The 24900-nt window shown below is 41.8% G+C and overlaps 1 protein-coding gene across 1 annotated transcript in view; it reads left to right on the forward strand.

Annotated features, from left to right (window-relative positions):
• GRIN2C (glutamate ionotropic receptor NMDA type subunit 2C) overlaps positions 1-13635 on the forward strand; it is an 89901-nt gene extending 76266 nt beyond the window's left edge. Inside the window, exons 14-15 of the mRNA XM_044299463.1 lie at positions 8475-8707; positions 12527-13635. Of these exons, the coding sequence (XP_044155398.1) occupies positions 8475-8707; positions 12527-13576 (1283 nt within the window). The 3' untranslated portion in view covers positions 13577-13635. The remainder of the gene's footprint in view (positions 1-8474; positions 8708-12526) is intronic.
• Positions 13636-24900: the final 11265 nt, after the last annotated feature.

The raw sequence follows: 24900 nt of genomic DNA on the forward strand, positions 1-24900 counted from the left end.
GCCAAAAGCTGTACATGGGGTAGAGGAGGTTAACTAGCCAACCCCATGACTCAGTTGCTATGTAGTTGCTGGTCTCACCTTTTTATGTTGTGTACGGAGCTAACAAAGTTAGAGTGTGTCTGCGTGTGAGAGGAAATAGCAGCAAATGGAGATACTCCAGCCCTGTGAAACATGAACATGAGGCAGCAGGGAGAGAGAAGGTCCATTACAAAGGGACAGTTCCTGGACAGAAAACCAGTGAAGGTAACACGAGTATTTACTCTGGACTTCACTGCAATTTGGTAGGAATAGGAGTTTCAGGCTCCCTACCATACTTAAGAGACAAGCTGGCCTTCTGTTAAAGGGGCTGCACCCCTCAGCTGGATATTGTAGTACCATATTGGTGAGCAGGGAGAAACAAAATTATTGAGAGAACTTGCACTTTTTGGCCAAATTAGGAAGATTGTATAGCTTGTCTGGAAAGGTACTTAGAGGGAACCCACTGCCTATGCCCTATGTGCAGCCTTCGGAATGCTGATTTATGCAACGTGTAAGAACTGTGCCTTTTCTAGCAAGAGCATGTTTGTAACTGCAGTGGACTTGTAAGTTCAGTGGACTTGGTTCCACCATAAAGGGAATCTCTCACCCTGATTGTGGACTATAATCTGCTGTAATACATGATATGGAGGCCAGATCACAATTTTTTTTCCTACTTCAATACCCCCCCCCCCCCTCCCCCCCTTGCCTCATTGTTAGCCCTCAGAGCTGTTTTAAAATACATTGTCAGGACTGCTGCGCATACACCTATGAGTCCTCTCCATTATGTTAGAACAGGAACAGCACAGCAGTCCAGGCTATGTATTTTACTGCAGCTTTGAGTGCTGACAGCGGGGAACCTGAGACAGTAGGAAAAAAAAAAAAGGTTGATCTGGACTCTTTATCTGCAGTACAATGCATGTATGACTGCAGACATTTGTCCAAAATTGGGGTGACAGATTCCCTTTAACCTAACCCTATCATTGCATTGTACCACTACCTGCATTGCCACAGCATTGTATTGCACCACATCTTACCCTGCCTTGCACCTCAAAACCCACTGGAGGCCACCACCAGGCAGGAGACCCCCCAACCATACCCAGGGTTATCCCCAATGAAAGCAAGGGAGGTACCCCTCCACTGCACAGCCCAGGGTGCACCAGAGTGAGGACTGCCACCATGAGTACTACAACCACTATCAGTGTCACTTCTGCCTCTCCTGTACTCTACCCTACTCCCTTCCTGGATCACAGGGAGGCATATCAAGTGCCTTCATAGATGCACCATAGGGAGGCGCATCAAGTGCCTTCATAGATTCACCATAAGAAGGCACTTCAAGTGCCCACGGTTAATAATGCGGAATCATAGGACTTTGCTGTGCCACCATACAGGGTCAGTAAATGTTTCGGCGTCTCTAATCCTGACGTATTGCCATGTAGTTTGTTTAGCATAATTGAGAGCACCGTGCTGTTGTTTCTATTTCGATGCATATAAATTATCCAGGATTAAATTTAATAAAAAATAGGGCGACACTGTATTTGCTGTACAGTTTGAATTCCTTTTACATCATGCATATAGATTGTGAAGCCCTGGCTATCAATCACAGCTTCAGACTAGAATTCATTTGTATAGTAGACAGCACATGGAACTTTCTTTCAGTAGAGCCATTTTTTTAAGAGTCTCTTGACAAACTGCATCCAAATCAATCTGGTACGGATAGATCGATTCTTCAAACCTGCAAACTGAAGGGGCTTGTAATTCAGTGTCATTCCTATAGAAGTCGAAGATATTTGTCACTTTTATTGGCACCGTCTGACTGCTCGGAGGCATATTTCTATTGTTATGGAATTACAGTTCATTGGTATTTACAGTAGACTTTCCAAGAAATAATAGTGACCTATCATCACCTGTCCATGGTGGCCTGTGGTACACTGTGCATTGTATGGTGATCAGTTAACCCTTGTGTCCATCCACTGCAAAGCCTTGTGCAGGAGGCTGTATGGTGGCACTCAGAGTACCCTGTATCAATGCCAGGAGGGGGTTAGAAAGCAGTAGCTGCAATTGATTGTAATGACTTACATTGTTTGTGGTGGGTTCTATAATTTGCATATAGCCATGTCTCTCATATCTTGGGAAGGGAGACATACTGTTTTATCTGTTCTGTCCAGGGGTGGGATTCAAATTTTTAACAACAGGTTCCCTACTCAACAGCGGGCACGTGGCGTCACGACACATGTTTACATATACAAACTGGATTCCCAAAAAGTTGGGACACTATATAAATCGTAAATAAAAACTGAATGCAATGATATGGAGGTGCCAACTTCTAATATTTTATTCAGAATAGAACATAAATCACGGAACAAAAAGTTTAAACTGAGAAAATGTACCATTTTAAGGGAAAAATATGTTGAATCAGAATTTCATGGTGTCAACAAATCCCCAAAAAGTTGGGACAAGGCCATTTTCACCACTGTGTGGCATCTCCCCTTCTTCTTACAACACTCAACAGACGTCTGGGGACCGAGGAGACCAGTTTCTCAAGTTTAGAAATAGGAATGCTCTCCCATTCTTGTTTAATACAGGCCTCTAACTGTTCCATCGTCTTGGGCCTTCTTTGTTGCACCTTCCTCTTTATGATGCGCCAAATGTTCTCTATAGGTGAAAGATCTGGACTGCAGACTGGCCATTTCAGTACCCGGATCCTTCTCCTACGCAGCCATGATGTTGCGATTGATGCAGAATGTGGTCTGGCATTATCTTGTTGAAAAATGCAGGGTTTTCCCTGAAAGAGATGACATCTGGATGGGAGCATATGTTGTTCTAGAACCTGAATATATTTTTCTGCATTGATGGTGCCTTTCCAGACATGCAAGCTGCCCATGCCACACGCACTCATGCAACCCCATACCATCAGAGATGCAGGCTTCTGAACTGAGCGTTGATAACAACTTAGGTTGTCCTTGTCCTCTTTGGTCCGGATGACATGGCGTCCCAGATTTCCAAAAAGAACTTCGAATCGTGACTCGTCTGACCACAGAACAGTCTTCCATTTTGCCACACTCCATTTTAAATGATCCCTGATCCAGTGAAAATGCCTGAGCTTGTGGATCTTGAAATGGCTTCTTCTTTGCACTGTAGAGTTTCAGCTGGCAACGGCGGATGGCACGGTGGATTGTGTTCACTGACAATGGTTTCTGGAAGTATTCCTGAGCCCATTCTGTGATTTCCTTTACAGTAGCATTCCTGTTTGTGGTGCAGTGTCGTTTAAGGGCCCGGAGATCACGGGCATCCAGTATGGTTTTACGGCCTTGACCCTTACGCACAGAGATTGTTCTCTGAATCTTCGGATGATGTTATGCACAGTTGATGATGATAGATGCAAAGTCTTTGCAATTTTTCGCTGTGTAACACCTTTCTGATATTGCTCCACTATCTTTCTGCGCAACATTGTGGGAATTGGTGATCCTCTACCCATCTTGGCTTCTGACAGACACTGCCACTCTGAGAAGCTCTTTTTATACCGAACCATGTTGCCAATTGATCTAATTAGTGTTAATTGGTCTTCCAGCTCTTCGTTATGCTCAAATTTACTTTTTCCAGCCTCTTATTGCTACTTGTCCCAACTTTTTTGGGATTTGTTGACACCGTGAAAATTTGAATCAACGTATTTTTCCTTTAAAATGGTACATTTACTCGGATTAAACGTTTGATCTGTCATCTACGTTCTATTACAAATAAAATATTGACATTTGCCATCTCCACATCATTGCATTCAGTTTTTATTCACAATTTGTTTAGTGTCCCAACTTTTTGGGAATCCGGTTTGTACATACACTATATATATATATATATATATATATATATATATATATATACAGTACAGACCAAAAGTTTGGATACACCTTCTCATTCAAAGAGTTTTCTTCATTTTCATGACTATGAAAATTGTAGATTCACACTGAAGGCATCAAAACTATGAATTAACACATGTGGAATTATATACTTAACAAAAAAAGTGTGAAATAACTGAAAATATGTCATATTCTAGGTTCTTCAAAGTAGCCACCTTTTGCTTTGATTACTGCTTTGCACACTTTTGCCATTCTCTTGATGAGCTTCAAGAGGTAGTCACCTGAAATGGTTTTCACTTCACAGGTGTGCCCTGTCAGGTTTAATAAGTGGGATTTCTTGCCTTATAAATGGGGTTGGTACCATCAGTTGCATTGTGGAGAAGTCAGGTGGATACACAGCTGATAGTCCTACTGAATAGACTGTTAGAATTTGTATTATGGCAAGAAAAAAGCAGCAAGTAAAGAAAAACGAGTGGCCATCATTACTTTAAGAAATAAAGGTCAGTCAGGCCGAAAAATTGGGAAAACATTGAAAGTGTCCCCAAGTGCAGTCACAAAAACCATCAAGCGCTACAAAGAAACTGGCTCACATGTGGACCGCCCCAGGAAAGGAAGACCAAGAGTCACCTCTGCTGCGGAGGATAAGTTCATCCGAGTCACCAGCCTCAGAAATTGCAGGTTAACAGCAGCTCAGATTAGAGACCAGGTCAATGCCACACAGAGTTCTAGCAGCAGACACATTTCTAGAACAACTGTTAAGAGGAGACTGTGTGAATCAGGCCTTCATGGTAGAATATCTGCTAGGAAACCACTGCTAAGGACAGGCAACAAGCAGAAGAGACTTGTTTGGGCTAAAGAACACAAGGAATGGACATTAGACCAGTGGAAATCTGTGCTTTGGTCTGATGAGTCCAAATTTGAGATCTTTGGTTCCAACCACCGTGTCTTTGTGCGACGCAGAAAAGGTGAACGGATGGATTCTACATACCTGGTTCCCACCGTGAAGCATGGAGGAAGAGGTGTGATGGTGTTGGGGTGCTTTGCTGGTGACACTGTTGGGGATTTATTAAAAATTGAAGGCATACTGAACCAGCATGGCTACCGCAGCATCTTGCAGCGGCATGCTATTCCATCCGGTTTGCGTTTAGTTGGACCATCATTTATTTTTCAACAGGACAATGACCCCAAACACACCTCCAGGCTGTGGAAGGGCTATTTGACCATGAAGGAGAGTGATGGGGTGCTGCGCCAGATGACCCGGCCTCCACAGTCATCGGACCTGAACCCAATTAAGATGGTTTAGGGTGAGCTGGACCGCAGAGTGAAGGCAAAAGGGCCAACAAGTGCTAAGCATCTCTGGGAACTCCTTCAAGACTGTTGGAAGACCATTTCAGGTGACTACCTCTTGAAGCTCATCAAGAGAATTCCAAGAGTGTGCAAAGCAGTAATCAGAGCAAAAGGTGGCTACTTTGAAGAACCTAGAATATGACATATTTTCAGTTGTTTCACACTTTTTTGTTATATAGTTCCACATGTGTTAATTAATAGTTTTGATGCCTTCAGTGTGAATCTACAATTTTCATAGTCATGAAAATGAAGAAAACTCTTTGAATGAGAAGGTGTGTCCAAACTTTTGGTCTGTACTGTATATGCAACATACATACACATAAATACACCATATATACATGGTACACATACATAAATACCCCATATATACTCTACACACATACTGTACCACCCAACTTTTAAAAAACCTAATGAGGGTAAGAGGGTTCAATGGAGGATCGTGGATGATAGATATGTGTCACATAGCGAAGTAGACAGGTTGAAATGACCCATCCAGTGTTGATCCAATCCTTCACACGTAGTTTTGTCCCTGACAGGATTATTTTTGGCCTCAAAAACGCCTGACTTGATCAACAATTTTTGTAGCATTTTTACGTTTTCTTTTTTTCCATATAGTGTGTTTCAGCACCTGGTGTTCTGTAAGAGTGCTGGATGCTTAGTGTCTTTTTTAGAGGAAAATATGTGGCCCCATGTGATGTCGCATTCTCTAGAGAGCTGTATAGGAAAAAAAGATTTTGTTAAAACAAAACAAATACCATGCAAAAACTCCATGCAATGCACAAGTGTTTTTTTTGTTGTTGTTGTTGTTTTTGAGGTAGCATACGAAAACAATGGAGGTCTGTGGGAGGAAACACCAGATAATGAGAGAGAGAAAAATATGCCAGACCCAAGAGCATTCTGCAACTAGAAAAAACACTACAAGAAAATGTCTGTTTGGCTGCTGAGAGAGGGGCCCCCTTGAGGAGGGATAATAAAAGTGTCACTTTACTGATGCATTATGTGTGTGTGCGCGGCGGCGTAGTGTGAAAGAGCTCCCTGTCCTGCCCCCTTTCCTATAGAGCTCTCTCTTTCGTCCCTTAGAGCTCTGCACCGGCCCCCTCTCTGTGTTCTCCTCACCCCCTTCCCTGTGTTCTCCTCATCTCCTCCCCCCCTTTGTCCTTCTTACTCCCCCCTCCCCCTCCATGTTTCTTTCTTATTCCCCCACCCATGTCCTTCTTACTCCCCCTTCCCCTGTCCTCTTACTCCCCCTCCCTGTGTCCTTCTTATTCCCCTCCCCGTGTGCTTCTTATTCCCCCCTCCCTTCTTATTCCACTACCCCATGTCCTTCTTAGCCCCCCCTCCCCCTCCCTGTGTCCTTCTCTACCTCCTCTACCGAGCTCTCCTCCTCTACCTCCTGGCTGTCATTCAGTCCGGCCGGGAACCACGTGGTACAGGTCAGGAGATTCAGTTTCCTGTTCCCGGCCGCGGCCGGACTGAAAGGAGGTGAGCACTCACTCAGTGTACACTTCCTGTCAGTCCGGCCGGGAACAGGAAACTGAATCCCCTGTTCCTGTACCGCGCGGTACCCGGCCGGACTGAGTGACAGCCAGGAGGTAGAGGAGGAGAGCTCGGCCACGCTACAGAGCAGCAGTCAGCACAGCAGAGGAGGAACTCGGGAGGTAACCAGGAGTGCTGCAGCCTCCTGAGGCTCTCTATAGAGCGCTCAGGCGGCTGCAGCCTTAAAGGAAGCAAAACAAGCACCGGATCTGCTTGGGGCCCCGGGCCAGCTCGGGGCCACAAGCAATTGCTTGTTTTGCCTGTCTGTTAGCGACGGCCCTGATAATACCTATGCATCAACCCACTTATGGGTTTTATTTAAAATAAAAAGCCACAGTTTTAATGCATTTTTTTTTTATCTAATCAAAAGAAAAAACATTTCAATCCTGCCTTTCACAGTAGAAGCTCTGAAGCTAACACTGTGTGGGATTTATTATCCATTTTTTAATCCACATAATTTGTTCCTTTTTTGCATCTTTATTTTCAAACATAATTTTTATTATTTATTATTAAAATTACTATATTATTTACTTGCACCTTCCTTCCTTATGTAACCTGTCTAGTCACTTTTGTTTTTTGGTGAACAAAATGGGCATAGCTTGGTATGAAGTATGCCAAATTTAACATTAGTGACTGTGAAGAAAAATTTCAGATTTTTGTGCAATAGTACTCCCCCCACTAGTAAAGCAGTCAAATTAGATATGCCTCATTACTGCCCCCACCACTACCACCACCTCTTCAAGCTACAGCTGGTGTCTGTAGTACCCTCTATGCATCCTGATGCATTGTCCGGAGACCTAGGCTGCTTTAGCTCATACGTCCAGGGATGCTTTTGTGAAGTTAAAGGGTATGTACACCTTTGGGCATTATACATTTTTTTTGCATTGTACTCATTTAGAGCTAAACATTTTTTTTTTATTGGTCTTTATTACAAACATGGAGCCCTTTTCTCTGTACAGGGCTGAGATGCTCTAATAGAGGGATCTGAATAATCTCTCTGGCCCGTCAGCCAGCTGGCTGGGGACTAAATAAGTGTTTATGACCTCTTAGTAAGTTAGAGATAAGGGTTTTTGGCACAAAGTGTAAGTAAAGAGTACATTCACAAAGTTAGACAGACAATTAACCCTTTGTTACTGAACGACTTAATATTTTTAATAAAGACCAATGGAAAAAATGATTTTTAGGCCAAAATGAGTAAAATACAGTCATAAAGAAAATTTTACTCCGAAAGTGTACATAGCCTTTAATGTGAGTATGTGGACAGTTAACCTAAATTGGTCAGTAACATCAGTTTAGATTCTCCAGGCAGAGTAAAGTAACCGGGGTCCCCAGACAAAGCTTTAGCATTCAGAGAAAAAACAGGGCACTCCAACTTTGGCAGGAAAGTGTTGGCACTAAATGCCATGCATCAGTTGCAATTTCTATTAGAACACATCAGAATGACTAGCCTAAAAAATGCCCAAAAAAACGCTCTCATGATAATTCCTCCCTACTACAATCATGAAATACAGATTAAGCAGCTTTATACTAAGTACAGAACATGTCAGTGAGGGAAACTAATCTAGATTACCCCAACTATAGCGCCTTACTGTAATTTCTAAACAGGTTTACAAGATTATAACACAGCTCACCAAGTCGTACTTAGTTGCTAGCTAGTCTAAATTGAAATGGTGGGTGCTCAATCATTTTTTTATCCATAGTAATTCCATATTTTTCTTCTAGGTGACACACAGAGACTGGAGACAGTGTGGTTATCAGGCATTTGTCAAAATGAGAAGAATGAGGCGGTGAGCAGTAAACTGGACATCGACAACATGGCCGGAGTCTTCTATATGCTACTGGTGGCTATGGGGTTGAGTCTTCTGGTCTTCTCTTGGGAACATCTTGTCTACTGGAGGATGAGACACTGTTTGCCCAGCTCTTGTGTGGAACAGAGTCTGCTGGGAATCAGTCGGGTAAGCAAGAAGTAGTAAGCAAATAGAACTTCAAAGAAAGTAACTTGCTCCCTTGGAGAAGAATCACATCTGACTTTGTATCAGATCTTTTTGACAATACTTATTTTCATGTGCACAAGGTGACACGTTTCAGAGCAGAACCTGCTAAGTGCTCTAGTTGACGAAGGAGCAGGTTCTGCTTCACAACACGTTGCCTTGAGTACGTGAACAAGAAGAAGATATTGTCAAAAAGATCTACAGTAAGATGCATCAGATGGTGTCAAGTGTACCAAATCTGTCACAAAATATAAAAACGTGCCACTAGAAATGACTAATTTTTGTCACTTGCCAAATTTGATGAGAAACGTGGGTGTGTTCTCCAAGAAGACTTAGGAGCACTTTTATTAGGACCTGTGTTTTAGACACCGGTCTTAATAAAGGCCCATGTCTGGCGGTGATTCCGGCAAAGTTTTAAAGTGGCACAGGTTACATTTAGACCATTTTCTACGCCTAAACCAGGCATAGAAAATGATAAATGAGACAGGTCTGCCGACCCTTTCCTGCCTAAGCCACACCCACATAATTTTAGACCCATCATTTGCGCCTGAAATGCGCCTAATTTAGGTGCATTTCAGAATAGTAAATTACTACCTTAGTTTTAGACATATTTATTAAGTATTTTTCACAGTTCTAATAGATAAAGACATCAGATGTCAGGTAGTCACTAGTGTAACTTAATTATAATGTAATCACAGAGTACCTTCACCAGTATAAAACATAACCTTTACTGATGATTATTAAAAATCACCCAATTTGTGCCCTTAAAAAGCAATTAACAATGAGGCTCGGTGTCACGGATGGTGTAACAGAAAACAAGAAGTTACAAATAAGGATCCGACTGGCTTGATCCAAAACTAAGGAACAAAAGGGTGACCCCTATTTAAGCCCTGAAACTCTCCCTGTCTTCTCAGCCCATGCAAAGATCTCTATGATAGAAAATTGCATGCCCTCGTGCCTCGACTGTATGACACCTGAACACCCTATAATAGTGAGGGGACACGACCACCGGCTCCCTACACTTAATACGGAGGGAGTCAGGGTCACCTAGGATCAAGGCAACAAGAAAACACAAATAAATGAACAGACTTATCTGTAGAAGCATCAGTTGCAGTTTGCAGCATGAGCACACTCCAGGAAGTTGTATAAACCGCAAGGTGAGGTAGTATGGGGAGGAGATATATAGGGAGGCAATCACTGCTAATAGATGACAGCTGGGAGAGGGAGGAGAGATGTCAAAACGAAAGCAAAACAAAAGAAGATCATGCAGGTGGTACTGAAGAGCGTCTATCAGAACTTCTCAAAGATCTGGTGGTGACACCCGGCTGGACTAGGAAAGGAAAATTGACTCACCCTCACAATCAAGCTATGACTTACAATCAAGCTATGATCCCTGCCTAGCAAAACGGAATGGCAGGCCCAATAAGGGCGATCCCGTGTTAGGAAACTCTTAATAGGCCCTTTATGTCCCTGACAAGGGATAGATACAGCCACCCGAGAAGAGACCTAATATGACCACAGTCCAATAGTAATGTCATAAGTCAATGCATGTATCAGAAAAAAATAAATAGAGATGAGCGAATCGAATCCCACGAAGTGGAATTCGATCCGAATTTCAGGATAAATTCGATTCGCCTCAAAGTCGAATTTCCTCGTGCTTCGTGTAAGCAAATCGATTTAACCTTAAATAGTGTAAAAAATAAAAAGATTCATACTTACCTCCTCCAGTTGCTTGCGATGGGTCGCCAGTCGCCATCTTGGTTGAAGATCTCTTGGGTGTGATGACGTAATATCGCACAGAGTAAGATTTTGCGCCAGATCTTCAAGCAAAATGGCGGCGGCCGGCCCATTGCAAGCAAATGGAGGCGGTAAGTTTGATTTAAAAAATGTTATTCGTCACAAAGCTATTATTTTTTTTTTTTAATCGTCAAATCAGCCGAATTGAACTTTTGAAAAATTCGCTCATCTCTAATAATAAAGTTACAACAAAAATAATCACACATAATACATATATGCTCCTAAATAAACCAGTGGTGTCCAGGTTTTGATCACCAGTGGAAAAGAAACGAGCACATAACATATGTCCCAGGAATGTAAATTTTGTCCTGACATATTTCTCTGAACCGTTCTTTGGGGTCAGTTCATCAGGGGACCACATATAACAAAAATAAAAACTCCAAAAAACAATAATATCTGTGCGAATCAGATTATATTCTTGCAGTAATACCCAAATGATAATAATAAATCTCATGGCAATAAAGAAAGACAATTCCTATCATATTTGGGACCAAATATGATGCATCTGCATCACATACCAAATGTCCACAGTGCTGCTACTACTGAGACCCTTTTAAAAATCTACCACACACCATTTAAATACTGATAATGAAAGTATGGCTATTCAATAAAATCGAAATAACAGCAGGATAGTCCAATAAACATAACAATCGCTATGACAGAAAAGGGAGGATATGACTATACTTCCCATAATCCCAAATGAGATGGCAAGCCTGGAGAGGGTACGATAAGGGATCAGTCTGGGTCAGCACAGGAGCATTGGTGGTGCAGTGGTGGCCATCTTGATGGAAAGTCTAGTCTCTGTCCACTGGTGATCAAAACCTGGACGCCACCGGTTTTTTTGGGAGCATATATGTATTATGTGCGATTATTTTTGTTGTAACTTTATTTTTTTCTGATACATGCATTGAATTATGACATTACTATTGGACTGTAGTCATATTACTCTTCTCAGGTGGCGGAATCTATCCCTTGTCAGGGACATATAGGGCCTACCAGGAGGTGCCTGACACGGGATCGCCCCTATTGGGCCGGCCATTCCTATTTTGCTAGGCAGGGCCTATAGCTTGATAGGGCAAGCGTGAGAGTGAGTCAATTTTCCTTTCCTTGTCCTGTCCAGCCTCATTGTTAATTGCTTTTTAAGGGCACAAATTGGGTGATTTTTTATGATCATCAGTTTTACACTGGTGAAGGTACTCTGTGATTACATTTATTAAGTAGAAAGCCAGAATATGGCACTGCTTAATGTATTTGGCACAAATCACTCAATGACTGGCATAACATATTAAAAAAGGGAATAAGTACCACAGAGGCAAAATTTACAGGTGCTATAGCTCCTTTGGAGAGATAGGTTTATCCCTGATTGGTCACAACCCATTTGCTGTTGGGACTGGATGGAAAGAACCTGTGCAGGACTTCCCTTTCTTGAGGAACTTGGTGAGGAGTTAGCTCAAGGGTCTTGGAAAGGGTATGGAGGACAAAGTAAACGCGAGACCCTTCTGTTCTGCATGGCAAAACCTGGCACCATAATGAGAGGTCCATTTTGAATTTGTAATAGTAATACTTTTTCTGTGGTTAGTGGAGATGTACATTTGATTTTCATAGATGCGGTAAGGCTCAGGTTATATGGAAACTTAGAACGCAACACTGCCAAAGATCGCAGAACTATTTACTGTACATGACAACGTGAATGGGGTTGCATTGTGACTTGCAAGATGTATCCTGAGAGTTGCAAAAAATACAACTGTCATGTCGCAACACAACCTCATTTACTTTCATTATTTTGTGATGAACTTTTTCCGTGCGTGTTTGTCACAGCCAGAGTTGCCGTGTAGCCCCAGCCCAAGAGACACATAACTACAGGACTTTCTGTGCAGCTGTAGATTTGAGATCTCAGGCTATTCATGAAATATGTTTGCGAAATTACAATTATAAAAATAATTGTTTAGTATATCAGTTTTCTCATGTCTGTTCTTAAATCTATAGGGGATTTACAGTTGTTTTCGTGGTGTCCAAAGTCCATCCCGTGGAACTGCTTGCCCTAACCCAGATGTGACAGGGACTCCCGTACCAGCCAATGTTTTGAGGGTACTCCAAACAGCAAGGGATCTGGTTTCTTCCTCTGGAGTTGGAGGTTCCCTGGAGACTGCATCTCATGCTCTACGTACATGGAGACAGCGGAGTGCGAGTCTTCAAGTTGCTTTCTCTGTGCAAGGATCACAGCAGCCAACTCAAACCATTTCTTCCCCTCAGTGTGGTGTCATCACCAAACCAGTGGCAACTGTAAACCATGCTCCAATTGGACCTCTTCTTTCTCCTGCATTAAGGTCTTCTCATGCTTCTGCTTGCTTTTCACCAGAGGAGATAGATCCCTCATCAATAACACATACATTCCTGCGTCAGGAGAATGTCCCGCAAGTGTCCCTCATTTCACAGAATGGAAGCCTACAAGACAAAAAACTAGGCATTGGCAGCAGCCCTTGTGATATTTCCCACCTGACAGTAAGCAAAAGACTGGAGCCGATGCACAAACCACCGACCACTTCCAAAGTAGGCTCTCCGCACTGCAGAGCTTGGTGCCCATCCCCTATTCCAAGGCGAGTATCAAGAAGACCTTACCTGCTGTGCGATTCCCTCCAAAGGGAAGACTGGAGGCTACAACAACGTTGTGGTGGACCTTTTTACTGTTCTCTTCCTCATACCTCTCATGTGTGCCCTTTCTGCAGCAACAGCAATAGCTATCCTATGAGAAATAGAGGCGGTAAATTGTGTAATCCTGTTCCCTATAAGTCTTCCCAAAATGAAGCATGTTTTCAGGAGACAACCTCCACACATGTCATGCCATCCACCTTAACCAACAGAGACATGCACACTGTTTTTAGCATGGCTACTCTAGGAAGGACTGCATGTTACTCCCACATGGGAAATAATAGGAATCCTTCCTCTTCATCTTTAGGAACATTTCCAGGTGGCAGTGCAGGAACCCACCACCCTACTGAAACATGGAGGAGAATTAGCTGGGAGTCAGAAGTGTGACATTTATGAAAATACCTGTGTATACTATCACAATAGGAACTCTGACAGATTATAAAGATCACATTTGACTGCTGACTCTCAGGTGCAGGACATGTAGAGGGAGGTCTGTGGAATTCTTTATACCTATCCATAAAAAGTATTTTGTGGTGTAATCAATGGAATGGATTAGGTATGAATTGGAACTATCATATTGTCACTTTACATTAAAGGGTACGTCCACATTTGATCACATTTTAAAGCTGGTATATAGGTAGAGTCAAACTAAAGAGTTAAGTAACTTGGGTCATATTCTGTTTATGTTATACGGATCCTGAGTTAGTATGGCTAGAGCTGCATTCATAGTTCTGCTGGTTGCCATTGGAAACAGTCAATAAGCTCGTCGTCAGATCCCTTTAAGCTTAGATGAGCTCCAGTAATGTAGTAGTAGAGGTTTTTTTTGCCCCTACACTTTCCAAAATGCAAATTACCAGAGCAAGCAAGGATTGTTGTGGGGTTTCAGCTCTGAAGGCTCCAGGACTTTGATAGGGTTGAGGGGGGAAATACTTTAGAAAGAGCTTGAAGTGAGTTAAAAATAAAAGATGGCATACTCACCCTCACTGATTCCTAGCCACCCCCGTTCCAATGTTTACAGGGTCCTCGCTGGTCTCTTCTACCTGGTCCCGACTCAATATTCAGGAAATGCTGAGGTTGTGGCTTAGTCGGATCACCATTAAGGCCAGAGACTGGATAAGAAGGTAGCTCCAGGAATTTCATGGGTGTCAAAAGGAAGTATAATCCAGGAACCTAGTAAATTGGGAGCGGCAGGGGGTCGGCTGAGTGTGATTCAAAATCAGGATAAATAATACAAAGGATTTACAATTACTTACCTGGTTCTATATGTAAACTGGAAAATGGTCTTCAAAGATGTCCACCATTTTTGTGCAATCATAAAGGGCAGCAATATAACCTTATGAGTATACTCACTCCTACAGGACCAAAAGTGAGATGTTATACAGTAGGTACATCTGCTTCATCTGCCATCTTAATCCGAAAAAATTAGTTCCTATTATTGTAATCTTGCCAGGGATTTCTGTCTCTTTATTTGGAAGTTTAGTTAAAGTGCCATTATATTGAATGATTACAGGATTATATCGCAAAAGAATAAAAAACGCCATTTATGTATATTAGTATCTGTGCCAGGTGAAATGTAATTCTGCTTGGAGGAATATAAATGGGATTCTGGGATTTCCAAAAAGTTGGCAAAGAGCAGTAAATGTAATAAAATATACAAAAACATAATTTACCTGTTCAATCCCCCACTGCTCCCACGCAGCCACTCCAGTGGTCCCTGTTATTGTATTTACTTGTGCTGCATTGATGACTTGCAGTACATGTGCATTTGATCGCTGCAGCCAGTCACTGGCTTAAGCAGTCTCATATCATCTATGCAACACCACTGCTGAAGCCAATAATTGGCTGCAACAGTCCAGTGCACATGTACAGCAGGTCATAGCTGCAGGGCAGGTAAACAGTGATTGGCAGGGACCATGAGAGCAGTGGTGCTGGAGTGGATTGAACAGGTGAGAATAGATTTTCACCTGATCACACTCCCTGCTTTTTGCCATTTTTTAAATCCTGGACAAACTCTTTAACATACCTATTTTAAATATATTTTTATTGAGATATTAACATATTTTTATTAACAAGGATCAGTGCTAAGTGTAGTCTTGTGGAAGCTGTTCCACTAAAGGTCTATGTCCACCTTCGCAACAATTTGTTTTATTGCTCCAATGAATCTAAAATTAAGCAACTTTGTAAACAGTTTTAATTTGGCACATCTGGGACCCCAAGCAAAGTTATGTCTTGGGGTCCCCTTGGCACCATTAAGCTCTGCCCCATCAGCCTGTCTGTGGCAGAGCTCCATAGGAACATAGTAAAATGCTCATAGACTCCAATGCTAATGCATTAGGGTCTACAGTATGAGAGAAGCAATCTAATGAATGTAAAAAAAAAAAGAAGAAAAAGCATTAAAAAAAATACAGAAAATTAAAATCACCTCCTTTCCCCAAAATTTTAATAAAAAAAAAAAAAATCATAGGCACCTTATGCAAAAATGCCCATTGTTTTAAAATATAAAAATATTTATCACATACGGCGATTGGTGTAATGGGATAAAAAAAACATCAAAATCAAGTGTGCATTCCCATTTTCCATTGCTTCAACTACATGAAAATAAAAAAGTTATGGGGGTTTCAATATGGTGATGCAAAGAAAAGTTTTTATTTTTCACAGTATTAAAATGCAAGAAAAACTACTTAAATGTGGTATCGTTATAATCGTACTGACCCAGAGAATGAGGGTAATAGGTCAGTTTTACTGCATAGGAAATCCTGTAAAAACAAAACCCATAAATTTTTTATTTATTTTTTTTATAATTCAACCTCATTTGAAATAGTTTTTCCAGCTTCCCACTACATTGCATGCAACCATAAGAAAGTCCTACAAAAAACAAGCCCTCCTACAGCAACGTGAACTGAAAAATAAAATAAAAGTTATGGCTATGGTAAGGCTGTTATTAAAAAACGGAAAATGGCCCCTTCCTAGAGGGGTTAATATGTGTGGTGGTAAAATCCACCCTGAATACACTTTAGTCCATACTAATTTTTGGTGGGACTGGCTGACAATTGAATGTGTATGGGGAGATCCTGACTCTCTCCTATGAAATGTTATTGGGTAGAAGAGAAGGATCGGGTCCGTTGAATTATACCACTCAATCCTTTGGTTCTCCCAGGAGATAAACTGCTGATGGAGATGTCTGGCAGCAGCTTTCTACTCTCTGCATATAGGAAACATATACACTTGGCTGAACAAAGTGTCCATGTCTATGAGAGAGATAGCTGTTGGTGGTCAGCTATTGAAGGTTTATGGGCACTTTGATTGTCTTCAGCTCCCAGGCAGAACTATGTGTCTCCATGGTTAAAAACTACAAGCTCTGTTTAGTCCTGCAGGCAAGTCATACTTTACTCTGTCGAAGTAAAAAATATCTTTATACTGTGTTAACCAGTAAATAGAAAGTATAAAATCAGATTCCTTCGTGGTTGATACCTTTTAATGGCTAACCGAAAAGATGATGACAAAATTGCAAGCTTTTGAGGCTACTCGGGTCTCTTCTTCAGGCGTGTTATAATAGTAATTGAAGATTCACATATTTATACATAAAAATACAGGAGAATAGTCAGATAGATGAGATAACTGATGTAGAGCAGATCAATGCGGGTGGAAGGGGAAACAAACATTTGTAGCAGTAAATTGTTTTAGCAGTTAGAGATAAGAGTGAGAAAGTTTTATTGTCCCCTAATATATATATATATATATATATATATATATATCCCCAAGGGTATATCTTACTTAATCAAATGGTATTTATCATGTACAGAAAGTTAATACAGGGTACTTACTAATGTACTGTGATTGTCCATATTGCTTCCTTTGCTGACTGGATTCATTTTTCCATCATTTTACACTGATCCTTTCCATGGTTATGACCGCCCTGCAATCCAGCAGCAGTGGTCGTGCTTGCACACTCTAGAAAAATGCACCTGCCTATGTGCAGTCCCACAGTCCAGGCCACCAGAGAGGCCGGCATTTTTTCCAATAGAGTGCAAGCAGGACCACCACTGATGGATTGCAGGGTGGTCATAACCATGGAAACGAGCAGTGTATAATATGATGGAAAAATGAATCCAGACAGCAAAGGAAACAATATGGGTAATAACAATACATTAGAAAGTGGCTTGTGTTAACTTCTTCTACATGATGAATGGTATTTGCCTTTCCAACAACAGGAATATTTCTGTGCAACCAGACAAAATGTAAGACCTGTCCATTCATAAAGACCAGTAGACCACTGACAAGGTATAGATTTCCAGGAGGACTACAAGGTCTCAGGTATCTTCACCTGCACCAAACCAAATGTGGTCTACCTGATTATATGTACCAAATATCCTCATATTGATCTGTTTTACATCAGTTCTCTCATCTACCTCACTATTCTCCTGTATTTTTGTGTGTAAATATGTGAATCTTCAGATACGGTGTTAATTCTGAGGAAGAGACCTGAGTTGTCTTGAAGGCTTGCAATTTTGTCATCATCTTTTCATTTAGCAACTAAAACATATCAACCACTAAGGAATCTCATTTTTCTATCTTTAAAGGAGTTCTACAGTTATTTTAAACTGATGATCTGTCCTCTGGATAGATCATCAGCATCTGATCGTCGGGGGTTCGACACCCGGGACCCCCGCCGATCAGCTGTTTGAGAAGGCAGCGGCGCTGGCAGTAGCGCCGTGGTCTTCTCGCTGTTTACCGCTGGCCCAGTGACGTCACGACTAGTATCACTGGCCTGGGCGGGACTAAGCTCTGTTCACTTGAATGGAACTTAGCCCCGCCCAGGTATACAGCGAAAAGGCCACGGCGCTACTGCCAGCGCCGCTACCTTCTCAAACAGCTGATCGGCGGGGTTCCCGGGTGTCTGACCCCCGACGATCAGATGCTGATGATCTATCCAGAAAATAGATCATCAGTTTAAAATAACTGCCGAAACCCCTTCATGTCTGTTGTACGCTTACTGCTAATGCATTGAATATATATTGTCAAGAGGTAGAGGAAGAAGAAGGAAAGTAGGATCAGACTATGGAGGCACTCTGTATACATAAGGCCTCATGTACACAAACGCATTTTCATTCCGTGTCCTCTCCATTTTTTTTGCGGACCGTATACGGAACCATTTATTTCAATGGGTCCACAAAAAAAAACGGAAAAAAACTCTGTGTGCATTCCGTTTCCGTAGGTCTGTATTTCCGTTCTTTAAAAAAATAGAACATGTCCTATTATTGTCCGCATTACGGACATGGGTAGGACTGTTCTATTAGGGGCCCGCTGTTCCGTTCTGCAAAATATGGAATGCACACGGATGTCATCAATTTTTTTATCCGGATCCGTTTTTTGAGGGTGGATAAATACATACGGTTGTGTGCATGAGGCATAAGTCTGCATAGGAGCTGTGTACACAAAAGGATAGATTTTCAATTAAGAATATTTGCAAACTTGCTTTGTTTTGCTGTTTTAGATACATGGAGCAAAACACATTGTACCAAGCCCTAAAGTAAGATATTCAGATTTCTCAGAACTAGGGACGAGCAAATAGATTTGTTCAGCTGAACAAATATACACTTTTGAGAGAGTGTCCCCACCGGTCTGGACGCTCCCTCCTCTGGCAGATTAACAAGGCCACACAACTCGAGAAAACTTGCACAAATGCTGATTCAGTTTACTAGGCAGATCCTTTGTGCATTCACCCATACTCGCAGTAACGGCACATGTGCGAGATGATCATGGCCACGTGAGATGTGCAGCCATGTTAATTTGCCGGCACATTAGAGAATGATCTGTTGTAGATGGAGGTTCCCTCACAGATGCAAAAACTTGTTCAGATTAACAAATCAATTTTCTCATCCCAACTCAGAAACCATTTTGAAGAGGGACCCGATCAAGCACTGAACTATGCTATATGCATTAGCTGAGGTGGGGGTTTTTATTTTTCTTCTAGTCAAACAAATGCATTTATCCACCAGCTAGTTAAAGGGGTTGTCGGGGTTCAGAGCTGAATCCAGACATACCTCCATTTTCACCCAGGCAGCCCCCCTGACTTGAGCATCGGAGCAGTTCATGCTTCGGTGCTCTCCTTTGCCCTGCGCTAAATCGCGCAGAAAAAAGGCATTTTCAAGAGTTCCGGTGACGTAGCGGGGATCTCCATGGGGCTGCCAGGAAGCCCGGTGGCGTCAGCGGCACTGATGGGCGGGCTTTAGCACTGCCCTAGCCAGTAAAACAGCTAGGGCAGCGCTAAAGCACGCCCATTTGAGCCGGTGACGTCACAGAACACACTTCCGCCCGGCAGTGTGTTGTTGTAAACAAAAGAGCCTTTGCCGCAATGTAGCGCAGGGCAAGGGAGCACATCGGAGCATTAAATGCTCTGATGCCAACATCAGGGGTGATGCCTGGGTGAAAATAAGGGTATGTCCGGGTTCAGCTCTGAACCCGGACAACCCCTTTAAGGTGCCTTTTATGGTCCAGACTGACTGAGATACCCTTATCTTATAGGTCTTCCAATCTTCTTCCATAGAAACCTTCTATTTCTTTATGCCAAAGTAAAAAATCTGCCATCTAGTCAAGTAGCAATATCAACCAACTGAAGTCTATCTACAGTTAACGCTCAGTCACCTATATATAGATACTTATTTTTATACCTGCAGTTAATTTAGCCATTTTTTAATGTCAAGATGAAATATCAATGCTGTTTCAGTATTTGACTGTAGACCGAAAGTATCACACGCAATAAAAAGGTAATAATCATTTCCATAGATGGGTAATTGCCTCAAGCGTTATGGAAAGGGTGTAATGGGAGATATATTTTGATTGCTGCTCTGGGCTCTATCTTTTCTCTGTACACCACTAGGTTCTTCCAGTTATGATTGGCACAGGCCATAATCAGTCCCACAAGGAGTCTGAAAAAAAAAACATTGATAACCATAAGGGTAATAATGTTTTGAACTTTTGACTTTCAGGCTCCATATCTTACCATTCACTACAGCTTCGAACATGAGACTACCATCATTTTATAGACAATCATCTTGGCTATCTTATACATAAATTGGACTTACAACTATTTAGCATATGATTAGTTATGCAGATTCTTGTCATGTAACTGCATTGTTACTGTTTTCCTCCTAAGATTCTAAGATTTTAATTTTTATTAGTATTTTGTAAATCCACCCTTGGCTTTCAACACTGCCTGAATTCTTCTGGGCATGCTCTCAATCAACCATGTCTCAACTGAAATCTGTTACCAGGTCTCTTCTACACGTTCCCAATGTTGGTGCGTACTGCTCAACTCACTTGGGTACGAAAATAGCTTTTTCTTCAACTCTACCCACAAGTATTTGATTGGGTTGAGGTCTGAGGACTGTGGGGGCCAATCCAGCACCTCTACTTTATGGTCATTGAACCATTTATTTGCCAATCTCAACGTATGCTTCGGGTCGTTGTCCTGCTGGAACACTATGTCGTCCTTTTCATAACCATAGTACTCAAGTGTACGAAGTAACTCGTCTTGCAGGATACTCACACTTAGCTTAGCATTGAGACCACCATCCATCCTGGTCAAGTATCCAACACCTTTGGCTGTGAAACAACCCCATATCATCAGACTTCCTCCAATGAACTTGACAGTTTCTTCAATTTCTCGATCCATTACCCCCTTTTCCCTTGTTCCTTCCAGACCCATTTGCACCCATCAGAGCCCAGTCTATTGACTTTAGTCTCATCACTCCAAATCACCCATTTCCAATCTTCTACTGTTCGTACTTTCTTGCAAACTCAAGCCCGACTCTTCTTATGACAATATTGAAGCCAAGGCTTCTTCACCTTTTTTTGGGGCCACCATTCCAGACTTGTGTAATGCATGTTGCTTGCATCAACGTCTGTGATCTCACTATTATGAAGCCTCCTCCACTGCCGTGTTTGTCGCTCCAGAACTGATAGACCTTGTGATGAGCCGACTTGTTGACTCCGATATTATGCCTGGACGTCCACCTCTTGGCTTTGGAATGAATGGACTTCATTTTGTATTCTTCCAGTTGTCATGGCCTCACATGATGAGGTGGCTGAGATACCACTATCGATGAGTTGGATGATGCGGTTTCTCTTTTCTTGGGAAATCTTCTTCATGGCTATTCGAACCAGTGAACTTTCATTTGGGAATCAACCTAATAAGACACTGAGCTATTAGGGAATGTGAGAACAGGTTGTAATTTGTAGTATTCAAGAAGAAAAAGATTGTTCCACCACCAGGAGCAAAACAGTAACTATTTATAACTGTTTCCAATCTAATATTTTTTTTATTTCAATGCACATTATTAGTAGTGTATTTTAATTGTTGCCCTGTGAACTCAGTGTATCAGAAGCAATACATAAAGCAATACTTCCTATTACTCAGAAGTTCTCGGCTCCTTCGGCGGTTTCTTAAGTAACTGAATAACTGACTGAGCACATGAATATACACCCACCATAAATTTACCATCACTAATTGGCCAATAATTATAATTAATGCAAGGTCATAAAAATTTATGTGCCATTTATATCACCCAGCAACCTAGGAGAGAACCATAAATTTTATCCATAGAGGCTCTTACATTGTACAATTTCTTCTTATTTGCCTTTTAAAATAGAGAATTTTATATTTGTTGCTAATATCAAGGGCATATCTGAGTAAGAGAAGGAAGCCATGTGCCATAGCCTATATAGCAATAGTTAAAGGCTATGGACACCTTTGGTGAAAGTTTGCATTTTACCAGTTTTGGGCTATAAAGAATTTTTTTTAGTCTTTGCTAGAAAAAAAATCAACAGTTTTTCCTTTCCAGGACTTCAGAGATAAGGGCAACAGATTAAAGGCTATGGACACCTTTGGGGCAATTTTTTTTATTATTATTATTGCATTGTACTTATTTTGAGCTAAAAATCATTTTTTAAATTTGTCTTGATTGAAAATATGGAATCCTTTTTTATGTACGTAGCTAAGATGCTCTAGCAGCAGCCTGTGGATTTTTTCTCTTTTCCATCAGTTGGGGAGCTGACGGGCTCCTTATCTCTGACATTATAAAGACTCATTATAGCTCAGTTCTAATCTTACTGATAAGAATGTGGCTTAAATAAGTGTTTATGACCTTTTAGTAGTTTAGAGATAAGGTTTATTAAATGATTGACACAAAGTGAAAGTACCAGTCACACAGCTAGAAAAACAGTTAACCCTTTGTAAAAGAACAGCTCAATATTTTTTTTAAAAGGACAATTTTAAAATATGATTTTTAGCCAAAAATAAGTAAAATGCAATCATAAACAAAAAGTGCCTCCATAGGTGTACAAACCCTTTAAGCGATCAGAGCAGCTCCATGACAGATTCCCTGTAATGCAGAATGCAATAGTCGGCAAATGAATGAATCTGAAAGCTGTAGAGGAACAGTTGATTATAATGTATACTAGTTTATAGATAGGTTAGAGTATAAACAGTTTCTAAATCGGGCTGAGCTGCGATACCAAGCACGGCCGCTCTCAAATGGACGGCGCTGTGCTTAGTAAGCTGCAAGAAGGTCATGGCATTCATGGAAGCTCCGGTGAGCTTCCTCAAACATCTATTTGGGGGATGCCGGGAATCGAACCCTCACAATCTCATATTGATGGTTCTGAGGATAGGCTATCAATATGAAAATCCCAGAAAATCCTTTTGACTACCTGGAGCAGAGATTGGCTTCAGAGAATGTCTCACTTTCTGTGAGACCTAGCACATTCATGCATTAGCATTGACATTGCATGATGGCACCTTGCAGTGCTTCCTTTTTCCTGTGGGGACGCTGCACGGATATTAAACACCTGTAGCCAGGTTCCTCTGTAGATTTACAGCTGATTGTCGTGTTCAACTTATATTTGGGGGACCTTTCAAACAAAAGGGATTGAACAAACAGACAACCCCTCTAATAATGTTAGTAACGGGGGATGTATAATGTTTAGACAGCAGCGTCATGTTGGAGTAGAGCAGGATTATCTCCCAGCAGTAGCAGCAACAATACAGGGTAGACTGATGAACTACATGTATATGTATGCATGTTAGTCTAGGGCAGGCATGCGGCCCTCCAGCTGTTGCAAAACTACAACCCCCAGCATGCCCTAGTAGCGGTAGGCTGTCCAGGCATGCTGGGAGTTGTAGTTTTGCAACAGCTGGAGCGCCGCAGGTTGGGCATCCCTGATCTAGGGGATTCATATGTATTACTTTATGAGGGTGGAAAACCTCATGGAATTTTTGGTGTAAGAAAGCCTATCTTCTCCACTGGACATCAACCTAAAAGCCGTCTTTAGGCACAAAAAAATGAATGTGAGGCTTAGAGTGATTTATGATACAGCAGAAAACTGCATATTACTATGTCTGACGGCTGAAGAAGCCGTTATCTGACGCCTAAACAGATCAGCTATTTGTCATGGAGGCGATTACTTACCAGAACTGTTAGGTTCATGGCTAATAATGACAAAGATGTTTCATTCATACTATATGATAAATGGAAATCTGATAGCAGTAGTAAATATTTTACCTAGTATGCGAAGGCAAAAATCTGTGTGTGTAGAAAGTCAAGTCTGGGTAAAAATGCGCAAATACAGTATAGTCACATGAAAAATGATTAAAACAGTCTACAGCACCATTGTGGGCAAAAATATAAAGCCATAAAACCCAACTCATGAGCAACTGAACACCGCTGCTTCTTCAAACAGCTGATCGGTGGGGCTGCCGGAAGCTGGACCCCCACCAATCAGATATTGATGACCTATCCTGAGGATAGGCTATCAATATTGAACTCCCTGAAAACACCTGTAAAGAGTTTTTTTCTGACCACTCGGACCCAGTATCTGATCGGTGAGGGTCTAACACCTGGCAGATTAGCCGTTTGAGAAGGCAGGGGCGCTTGCAGCAGCGCCACAGCCTCCTCAAGCTTTGCCTAGGCCGTGTGATGTCATGTTCATCAGTCACATGGCCTAGGCACAGCTCAGCCCCATAGAAGTGAATGGGGCTGGGGTGCAATACCATTCACAGCCACTAAACATTGTACGGCGCTGTGCTTGGTGAGCTGAGAGAAGACCGCGGCGAGCGCCGCTGCCTTCTCAAACAGCAGATCAGCAGGGATCATGGGTGTCGGACCCCCGCCGATCAGATACTGATGATAAGTAAAAAAAAAACTCTCTGAAAGAGATTAAGCTTGTGGATGTGTCCTAGAGCTAGGACCCCCAGCGATCGTGAAAAAAGATCTCGCAGAGACCCCTATGAGAATAGGGTGTACATTCACAACTGCTGTTCGATACACTTCTATGAGCATGCTGGAGATAGCACCGAGCATAGAAGTGAAAGGAGTGGGAATCATGCATGCCACGGCCAACGGACAAGGGAGGCGCTGTACCTACAATGCCTTTCAGTCTGGTTTCTAGAAGGTAAATGGATCTTTGTGAAATTTATATATTCTCTACTGTAGGGAGCAAGAAGACAAATTGTTCTAGATCTGTAGTCTTTCTGCTGTACCATTCATATGTATTAAATGCCATAGTGTTAGATTCTATCCGTTATTCTGTCAAATTCACACATGATGCACAAGAGTCTATACTTTGCCCATACTGTAAAGAACCATTTCGACCACCCATATCTTTGCCATTGGTGTGATATAGCTGTAATTATTGGTCTTCTATAATAATAT

The sequence above is a fragment of the Bufo gargarizans genome, chromosome 6, assembly GCF_014858855.1.
Source record: "Bufo gargarizans isolate SCDJY-AF-19 chromosome 6, ASM1485885v1, whole genome shotgun sequence".
NCBI lineage: Eukaryota > Metazoa > Chordata > Amphibia > Anura > Bufonidae > Bufo > Bufo gargarizans.